Source organism: Muntiacus reevesi, chromosome 21 (genome assembly GCF_963930625.1).
Source record: "Muntiacus reevesi chromosome 21, mMunRee1.1, whole genome shotgun sequence".
Lineage (NCBI taxonomy): Eukaryota > Metazoa > Chordata > Mammalia > Artiodactyla > Cervidae > Muntiacus > Muntiacus reevesi.
The window spans coordinates 31,423,370-31,434,384 of NC_089269.1; the positions used below are offsets into that span (position 1 = coordinate 31,423,370).

The 11,015-nt window shown below is 37.4% G+C and overlaps 1 protein-coding gene across 1 annotated transcript in view; it reads right to left on the reverse strand.

The window, feature by feature from the left end:
• The window catches only part of SAMSN1 (SAM domain, SH3 domain and nuclear localization signals 1), a 132,932-nt gene extending 122,624 nt beyond the window's left edge, over positions 1 to 10,308 (reverse strand). The window contains exons 1-2 of the mRNA XM_065913579.1: positions 10,282 to 10,308; positions 5,574 to 5,660 (exon numbers count right to left, since the gene is read on the reverse strand). Of these exons, the coding sequence (XP_065769651.1) occupies positions 5,574 to 5,660; positions 10,282 to 10,303 (109 nt within the window). The 5' untranslated portion in view covers positions 10,304 to 10,308. The remainder of the gene's footprint in view (positions 1 to 5,573; positions 5,661 to 10,281) is intronic.
• Positions 10,309 to 11,015: the final 707 nt, after the last annotated feature.

An 11,015-nucleotide genomic window follows, 5' to 3' on the forward strand; every position in this document is an offset into this window, starting at 1 on the left:
GGCTGCTATCCAAAAGTCTACAAGCAATAAATGCTGGAGAGGGTGTGGAGAAAAGGGAACCCTCTTACACTGTTGGTGGGAATGCAAACTTTTTCTTAAAATAATTTTATTTGTAAAGCTACCCATGTGTAGCCTCAGGTTAAAAATTGAGAGAATTTGAGGGTTTTGAATTAAGAAATGAACACCAGGACATTGGCATTTTATGAAGATTAGCTATTTGTTTTGTAACCTTATACATTTTCTGTATTTGTTATCACCCATATGTTGCATCTGTTCGTGCTAAGTCACTTCAGTCATGTCTGACTCTTTGGGACCCTATGGACTATAGGCCACCAGGCTCCTCTGTTCTTGGGATTTTCCTGGCTAGAATACTGGAGTGGGTTGCCATGCCCTTCTCCAGGGGATCTTCCTGCCCCAGAGAAGGAAACTACATTGCTTTTGTCTCCTACACGGGCATGTGTATTCTTTACCACTAGTGCCACCTAGGAAGCCCTAACTCCCAAATGTTACCCTACCAAAAAAAAAAAAAAAAAAAAAAATTATAAAGATAAGAGCAACTTGGTCCTAAGTATCAACAAAGGCAATAACTGAATAAGGCCATATGCAAGTTATAGTTTCCAAAGACAGTCACAACAGTATGTTGTTCTCACTGTGACCTTGGCATGCCTCCACCAAGAAATAGAATTTAATTCTCCTTCTATTGAATTGAACTGGCTATAATGATCTGTTTGTCAGAGGAGAATGCAGCCAAAGTTATATTCTGTAACCTCCAAATCTGGGTCAGTAGAAGCTGGCAGCTTCTACCTGGATCTTCTGTGATGCTCACTCTCTAGACACTTCCTTGTGTGATGGGTGAAGCTCCCTCTGGTGTCTCTCCCTCTTGAAACCCAGCCTTTAACCTGGGAAAACCTTGAGCCTACATGGGGAGGCCACATGTTGGTTCTCAGGTGAATGTCCCAGCTGAGCCCAACCTGCAGTTATCCCAGAAAGGTACCCAGCACGTAAGTGAAGAAACGTCTAGATGATTCCGGCCATCAGACATGTAAGTCCTCCTCAAGTAGTCATATACAGATGTGAGAGATGGAACGAAAAAGAAAGCTGTGCACTGAAAAATTGATGTCTTCCAATTGCAGTGCTGGAGAAGACTCTTGAGAATCCCTTGAACAGCAAGAAGATCAAACCAGTCACTCCTAAAGGAAATCAACCCTGAATATTCACTGGAAGGAATGATGCCGAAACTCTAATCCTCTGACTTCCTGATGAGAAGAGCTGACTCATTGGAAAAGACCCTGATGCTGGGAAGGATTGAGGCCAGGAGAAGAAGGGGGCGACAGAGGGTGAGATGGCTGGATGGCATCACCGACTCGATGGACGTGAGTTTGAGCAAACTCTGGGAGATGGTGAAGGACAGGGAAGCCTGGCGTGCTGCAGTCCATGGGGTTGCAAAGAGTCAGACACGACTGAGGGACTGAACAATAACAACAACAGCCATTTAAGACTTCCTGAAAGAAAAGACCCTGATGCTGGGAGGGGTTGGGGGCAGGAGGAGAGGGGATGACAGAGGATGAGATGGTTGGATGGCATCACCAACTCGATGGGCGTTGAGTTTGAGTAAACTCCGGGAGTTGGTCATGGACAGGGAGGCCTGGCGTGCTGCGATTCATGGGGTCGCAAAGAGTTGGACACGACTGAGCGATTGAAATGAACTGAACTGCACTGAACTGAAAAGAAGCCTCAGATGTTGTGAAGTGCTACTTTGACTGAATCCCTGGCTTGCAAAATCTATAAGTCTAATGAAATTTTGCTTTATGTCGCTAAGGTTTGGGTTGGTTGGTTGTAGCAGTAGATTATCTGCACATGCATGGACTACATAGCAGGCACAAATGGCAGTATACTTAAGAATGTATCTTTCAGCATAAACATTCAGATTCCAAGTCTCCTTCAAATGCAGATGCAGAAAAAAAGGGGGATTTGGTTAAAAAAGCAATATCTCTACTCAGCTTCTAGGTGCTTCTAATGGAAATTAGACTTCTGACCTTACTCAGGTAACTCTAATCCTAGTCAGAACTCTCCTAAAGAATGGAAGGGATTCCAAGATTCTTTTGTACAAAACACTAAATCTCAGAATGTTCACATTCAATTCAGATAGACTTCCTTAAAATTAAAAAAGACTGGTTTTGCAGGCAACCTTTGCTCTGGAAGTTTATTTACACACAGCACATTCAGGTGTGAAATCAGGTTTCTCTCTGTCATTCCTCACGTAGGCCAGTCTAATCTGAGTTAAATCACATGCTCTTGGGAAATAATGTCTCAATCAAATATTGTGGCTCCTGAAAATTACACAGAATGGTAAACACACTTGTTACTATATACATTTACTATCTTGAAAATGAGGATAACATGCCAATAAAGAAGGCTTAATAAGATCCAGAGAAGTTCAGTCAAAATATTTATATGCTTGCTAGCCAAATAATGATACTGACTAAAATTCAGGAAAGAATACTTCGAGCAAATGGCAATTCCACTGTTAAACTGGAAGGTCCTAATGTCTCTACCAATGGGATTTTTATAATGAATCTCATCAAAATCACATGTAAAGAGGATTCATTTTAAAAATAATTTTGCAGTAGTATGAGTGGAGTTAATTCTCCTTTCATTACTAAACGTATTTCCTGAATGTATCCAGCTTCTTACAAACTTTACAAAAATATACCATTTTTTTAAAACATATTTTCTGTTTCATTCATGGTATAGTCTACCATATCACACTGTTTGAAAAAAAATTTCTAAATCTGCAAATATGTTTTGTTTCTTTTATCTTTTTTTAAAATTTGGCTTTGTTTTTGTTCTTTGTACTTTTTGGTATAAAATAATGAAAGCCCTCTTCTTAAAAATGTCTTTACTTAAATCATAATTTGATCTTGGGTAAATTCCAATGCATAGATTTCAAAAAGTCAATTCTTTTCAGGCTTTTCCCCCCATAAAATTAAGGTCAAAATATATTTAAAAAAATTTTTAAATCGATCTTAATTTAATAAAATGAATGTTATTAATATTCTGCCTGTTTAGAGTGCTGAAAATAAAACAACAAACAAAACTACAGATTAGTTTCCCTTAATTAATTGGCTAAGCTATGTCAATCTTTCAGTGGTAAAGTCCTGAGCATTCAATTTAACCCACATGTATTTTACAGATGTTGTCTCAGTATCACATATACAGATTGAGATAAAAATATTCTTAGAAGTAGGAAATGGACCACATCAACTGAAAATGCTTCTAGCTCAACTTATTGTGATAAATTTTTGTCTTAACCAACATAACACAGTCATATTTTTGGGTTATGTGAATATCTTTATGGATTAAAATACCAGGCACAAATCCTTAGCTTAATATTAGTATAACCTGTGGAAGTGTATTTTGTCAGGCCCAATACTCTAGAGGACTAAATTTTTGCTGTTAATATAACTTGTACCATGTGGAAATATCATTTTGTAACTGAAATTGAGAGAAATGGAACTTTTTTGGTTCTTGGAGTTTATAACTTATTCTTTATGTTAATGTCACTCTTAAAATTTCCCTACATATTTTCTTCTGTTTTATTGAAAGATGACTTTTACAATTTCATCTTTAGTGTTCAATAAAATCATGGGCCGTGGATGATGGCAATGATGTACCTACCTGTCTTCATCTCAGTAAACCTCACATACTGCCTATCCTCCGGCCCAATAAACCACTCTTAAGTAATTATTCAATTAACAGCAAAAAATACTGTTTAAAATGAGAAAGAAATATTATAGGTTGATATGTAGGGCACTAATTGCTTAGAAATATTCTGAGCCTTCCAGAGGAAACTACTACACCCATAAAATTCAATTCCACACTTGTGGCTCATCCTACCCTACTAAATTTCTCCCTTCAATTTACAATGGCACCAACGGCATTGGTCTCAGGCCATTGTCTCTTTCTAGCACAGCGTTAATCCCTAGGCAATGTCCTATGACTCAGCTGGTACTGCTGAAATGTCAACTGAACTTCTTAGGCACATTCGTGAGTGTGAGAGTATGTGTGTGTGTGTGTGTGTGTGTGTGTGTGTGTGTGTGTGCATGCACAGACAGATTGAACACAGGAGCACTTAAGAATCTGAGAAATTTCAAAGTGGGAAAGTCTGTAAAGGTTTTCCTTTTTGTTCTCTGACAAAGAGATCACTAATCAGAAAACACCTCACCATTGGCCAAGATTTTTTGCTGCTTTGTCAATATAACTGTAATAGAATTCCTTACCTATGACTGCTAAGTTTAAAACAAACACCACAACATTTTACAGAAAGGAAGTTTAAGAAAATAGAATACTTGAAGAGGTTTATGGAAAAATTTATAACAAAAATATTCTATAATATAGTTATAACTTCTTTATTCATAGGTTGATGTGGAATAATCTAAAAGTAACATGTGCTTATTACAGAGATGGATGAGTGAATGGATGGGTGGATGAAAGTTTAATTAACTAACCAAGGTGTGAATGAATATCACTAACATTCACGAGGTAAAGACAGAATTTAATCAAACACAATGTAAGTAAAACATTGCCTACCTTATAATTTTTTAAAAATGTCTAAAATAATCCCCAAATGGTTCACTTATTTATTTATTTATAATGGAGAAATCTGTACACATTGAAATTAAGCTCAAAACTATTCACTAGAACATTATTCAATCTTGGATAAAATTGAAAGAGTTCAAAGGAAAATGATTATTTTCATAAATGATTACTTTGTAAATCTATGAGCTCCTTCACAGCACTCAAAAGGCAAAATTTGAACAATCATACCATGTAATTTGTAACTATAAAAATATTTGTCCCCAAATATTAAAATATCTTTTAAAATTAAATTTAAAATTCAAATTAAATTTAAAAATACAAATAGTTAAATAATCAATAACTAATATGAGCAATTATTTATTCCAGTAACATTGAAGGAAAATACCAAGGATATTAATTTTTTATGTTCTTGTCCATCTTTGTGAACTCTTAAGACTTTCTGTTTTATTCATAACCTTTCCAAAGTTAAGTAATTTTAATTATGAAATCATTTATTATTAATAAAGTTTCTTATACCTGGCTGCTAATTGGCTCTTCTTCAGATTTTTTTAAATAAAATGACATAGTTTTTCATTAATAGTCAAGGGTATTTCTCTTAAATATTTAAAGAAAATCTAAAAATCACAAAGGTTAATATATCAATGTTATTTTTAGAAGGTTTTACTATGTGTTGAGTTTTAATATATTTTTGCATTATTTTAGACATTAAAGTATTTCAAATTTTTTGTAACTGATTCTTCACTTCAACAGGGAACTTAATTAAATTCTACTTCCCTTCTGCATGTCTGTTCACCTACACACACAAGTATATATTCTATTAATAATATACACATTCTAATCTATTAGTTTTTCCTTTTTAAGTAGACCATAATGCAATGCTTATTTTAATGAAGAAAGATGCAAATTTTTCTTACTTGCGCTTTATATTACTTTGGGAAAATGCAAAGTCAGTGGGAACTAAATTTAGCAATTACCTTTGAGCTCACAGAGTCTTCTGATGTGGGAGTCATTCTCAGACTTGCTGGGTTCCTGCCAAATTGTGTCATTCACAGTTTTTCCCTCTAAAGTAAAGCAGAAGGTTGGTTAGAAGAAGTCACAGTAACATCTGTCCAGTAAGTGTAGAAAATTTGATATCAAAACAAATTGAGCACACAGTGGTAACATGGTAAGTAATATGTTAAGAAAGCATTGTGGTCCATTCTGGAGAGTTCTGGTTCCTCATGAATACAATCAATGTCCTGTGGGCTCCCATTTTTTTTTTTTCTATGAACTAAGTAAGGACGCCCACGTAGATAGTAGAAGGTTGCTACTGAAATACTCTTGATAAACTTTTGATTACATTATTCTTGGAGTATTTTTCTTGAACTAACAACCATTTATTTTTTTACATATGAAAGTAGCTCCATCCTCCACATTCTTCATTCTTTTTAACAAAATGGTTAAGGAAGTATATGGAGAGAACACTGAGCTATTTAAAGAAACTCTAAGATCCTTGACTGGGAGAACAATCACTTTCTTCTAAGTGTTAGCTTTGTTCTCCCAACACCTGGAGCAGGTCAACACAAGCTGTAACGAACTGAACTGCGCCAGGATGAAGACCTGGAAGCCCTTCTAGTGAATGTTGCTCAGTCGTGTCTGACTCTCTGCGACCCCATGGACTCTGCAGTTCATGGAATCCTCCAATCAGACTACTGGCATGGGTAGCCATTCCCTTCTCCATGGGATTTTCCCAACCCAGGGTTTGAACCCAGGTCTTTTGCATTGCAGGAGGATTTTTTTTTACCATCTGAGCCACCAGGGAAGCCCAAGAATACTAGAGTGGGTAGCCTAACCTTTCTTCATGGGATCTTCCCAACCCAGGAATCCAACTGAAATTTCCTGCATTGCAGGCAGATTCTTTACCAGTTGAGCTACTAGGGAAGTCTGGAAGCCCTTCTACCTGCTTACAGAAACTAATCATCCCACATGTTGTACCACATCATTGATAAAGCAAAGTTTAAATAATGTAACCAAAGTATTACACAAACTCAGCATGCTTGGCTGTTTTTTTGTAGAATGTAATTGCTGTGGTGTTGGAGAAGACTCTTGAGAGTCCCTTGGACTGCAAGGAAATCCAACCAGTTCATCCTAAAAGAGATCAGTCCTGGGTGTTCATTGGAAAGACTGATGCTGAAGCTGAAACTCCAATACATTGGCCACCTCATGCGAAGAGTTGACTCGTTGGAAAAGACCCTGATGCTGGGAGGGACTGGGGGCAGGAGGAGAAGGGGACAACAGAGGATGAGATGGCTGGATGGCACCACCGACTCAATGGACATGAGTTTGAGTAAACTCCGGGAGTTAGTGATGGACAGGGAGGCCTGGCGTGCTGCGGTTCATGGGGTCACAAAGAGTCGGACACGACTGAGCGACTGACCTGAACTGAACTGAATTGCTGTACAAGGCCATGCTTGTTTCTGCTGAACGATGACGTGAATCAGCTCTATGTGTACACATAGCCTTTCCCTCTTGGACCTCCCCACCCCATCCCCCATCTAAGCTTTCTGCACTATACAACAGCTTCCTGCTAGGAATCTATTTCACATGTGGCAGGGTGTGTAGATAGTCAGTGCCACTCTCCCCATTCTTCCCACTCTTCCCATCCCCTGTGCTGTGCCCACAAGTCAGTCCTCTTGCTGTGCTGTTTTTAAAGTCACTATTTGCTTTGATATTTGACCGAGAGAAGGCAGGTTATCCTCAAAAATTACATTATAGGGTCTTGTGTGCAGAAACTGAATACACTATGAAAATGGCATATATAAATGAAAATAAAAGTTGGCCTACTTCCTTTTATTTCAGGCCACACACTATCCAAATCAGGGCTGACATTCAAAATATTTAGCAACTAGTGCTCACAGGACCTTGACAAATGAGCTATAACTCAGCTCCTGTGGATATTACCACTGGTGGAATATCAGACCCCATTAAAATGAAGATGTCCTTAGTAGATGCATTCATAGATGATCACCACTTTGGCCTGAGCACTTTTCATACCCTATCCAGGAAACTGGCTTTGAAAAGAGGAAAAATGGAGTTTGAGTATTCAACTCCTAACCCCTGCTGGGGAGAAAGTATGCCTACCACTCTGAAAAACTGCATAAAAAATGAATTATTGAGTGAATAATCCAGTTGTCTTGTCACTACAAATGTTTTATAATTAGTGGCTCCCTATCATCTATATGGCAAAGAGAGGTATCATCTATTAACTTCCTAAAAATAATTAGATTTTTGCTTCAGAATCTGCCTGCAATGCAGGAGTCCCAGGAGACTTGAGTTCGATCCCTGGGTTGGGAAGATCACCTGGATGAGGGCCTGGCAACCCACTACAGTATTCTTGACTGGAGAATCCCATGGACAAAGGAACCTGGTGGGATAGTTCATAGGGTCACAAATAATTGGACAACACTGAAATGACTTAGCATGCACAGGAATTAAAATACACATCAAACCAATTGCCTCTGTTATTACTATGTATACTGTAACCACAGAAACTGAAGAAAATCGCTGGTACTTGAGATGCTATGAAAAGTTTTTTATATTCAACCATTGTTTATTTCATTCATAAATTCCTAGCTATAAAAATATAGCTAAGAGATCACCTTGACTATGGGCCCTCCAAGCTAAAGTTGGGAAACTGGAAGGTAATCAGCCAATAAACTAAAAAGAGGTTTTTTTTTTTTTTTTTTTTTTAGTATAAAAGGAGATTATTCTGAATAAGACAACTGTTTATTTGTCTTCAGTTCAGATCAGTTGTTCATTTGTGTCTGACTCTTTGCGACCCCATGGACTGCAGCACGCCAGGCTTCCCTGTCCATCACCAGCTCCCAGAGCTTGCTCAGATTCACGTCCATCAAGTCAGTGGTGCCATCCAACCATCTCATCCTCTGTCGTCCCCTTCTCCTCCTGCCTTCAATCTTTCCCAGTATTAGGGTCTTTTCCAATGAGTCAGTTCTTCACATCAGGTGGCCAAAGTATTAGAGTTCCAGCTTCAGCATCAGTCCATCCATTGAATATTCAGGACAGATTTCCCTTAGGATTGACTGGTTTGATCTCCTTGCAGCCCAAGAGACTTTCAAGAGTCTTCTCCAACACCAAAGTTCAAAAGCATCATTTCTTTGGTGCTCAGCTTTCTTTATAGTCCAACTCTCACATCCATACCTGACTACTGGAAAAACCATAGATTTGAGTAGACGAACCTTTGTTAGCAAAGTTATGTCTGTGTTTTAATATGCTGTCTAGGCTGGTCATAGCTTTTCTTCCAAGGAGCTAACGTCTTTTAGTTTCATGGCTGCAGTCACCATCTGCAGTGATTTTGAAGCCCAAGAAAATAAAGTCTCTTACCATTTTCACTGTTTCCCCATCTATTTGCCACAAAGTGATGGGACTGGATGCCATAATCTTAGTTTTTTGTGTTGAGGTTCAAGCCAGCTTTTCACTCTCTTCTTTCACTTTCATCAAGAGGCTATTCAGTTCCTCTTCATTTTCTGCCATTTGGGTCGTGTCATCTGCATATCTGAGGTTATTGATATTTCTCCCTGCAATCTTGATTCCAGCTTGTGCTTCATCCAGCCCATCATTTTGCATGATGTACTCTGCATATAAGTTACATAAGCAGGGTGACAACACACAGCCTTGAAATACTCTTTTCTCAGTTTGGAACCAGTCCATTCTTCCATGTCCAGTTCTACTGTTGCTTCTTGACCTTCATAGAGATTTCTCAGGAGGCAGGTAAGGTGGTCTGGTATTCCTATTTCTTGAAGAATTTTCCAGTTTGTTGTGATCCACACAGTCAAAGGCTTTGGTGTATTCAATAAAGCAGAAGTAGATGCTTTTCTGGAACTCTTGCTTCTTCTATGATCTGATGGATGTTGGCAATTTGATTTCTGGTTCCTCTTCCTTTTCTAAATCCAGCTTGAACATCTGGAAGTTTTTGGTTCATATACCGTTGAAGCCTAGCTTTTAGAATTTTGAGCATTACTTTGATAGCATGTGAGATGAGTGCAATTTTGCAGTAGTTTGAACATTCTTTGGCATTGCCTTTTTGGGATTGGAATGAAAACTGACCTTTTCCAGTCCTGTGGCCACTGCTGAGTTTTCCAAATTTGCTGTCTTATTGAGTATAGCACTTTCACAACATCATCTTTTAGGATTTGAAATAGCTCAACTGTAACTCCATCAACTCCACTAGCTTTGTTCATAGTGATGCTTCCTAAGGCCAACTTGCCTTCAGGATGTCTGGCTCTAGATGAGTGATCACACCATTGTGGTTATCTGGGTCATTAAGATTTTTTTTTTGTATAGTTCTTCTGTGTACTCTTGCCATTTCTTAATATCTTCTGCTTCTGTTAGGTCCATACCTTTTCTGTCCTTTATTGTGCCCATTTTTGCATGAAATGTTCCCTTGGTATCACTAATTTTCTTGAAGAGATCTCTAGTCTTTCCCATTCTATTGTTATTTTTCATAGCCATTTAAAATTAGAATAAAACTATATTTCATTTTCAAATCTCTTCTATATAATTCAAAGACAAATCAATTTGTCTTTCATTCATCACTTTCTGTTACTTTATGGCATTAACAGAAGAAAATCACTCTTAGAGAAACAGAATGTATCATGTGCATGAGTAATCTTATGAATTACTAACCAAATACTTTACTTTCAGACATAGACCTCCGGATTGACCTAGAAGAATAAAAGAAACAGATATTTAAGCCTAGATTTAATAAATTATATTTTAAGTGAAATAGAAATTAGATCACTTCTTAGACATGAGTGCAAAGCCTTGGTGATCAGAAATAAATTCTACCTCTAAGTAAGTTCTACATTTGGACCTGAATATTCCTGAGCCTAGATGACAAAGTATAGCTAATCAAAGTATAACCTTGGATTGGAAATTTTCATTCAATATAAAGAAACATTCACAAATCTCAGTACCCCCAACCCTGCAAAGAATGAATAGTGGGCCATTCTATACGAATGTACCTCAAAATAATAAAAGTTCTTTTAAAAATAATTATATTCAATAAATACAGAAAAATATTGCAATTTGAATACAACCACTGTACAATCCCTGATAAAACAATAAATCTGTGCAGTAATTGCCAATTGCAATTAAAGTTTTTAATTGAAAGGCTGATGGGCAACTTGTGCTGGATGGATCAGACTGATACCATCTGAACTTACTAAGCAACTTCACAGTCATAAAAATAGAGACAAGCAGATATATGAGCTTTCCATGTAAAGCAACAGGAATTATACAGTCACTGATGACCTACTTTAAAAATAAATAGATAGACAGAAATAACTTGAATGTTATCAAGCCTTGTGAGGCTTTAATCTTATCAAGCCTGGAGATCTAACTAAAAATATACAGTAAAC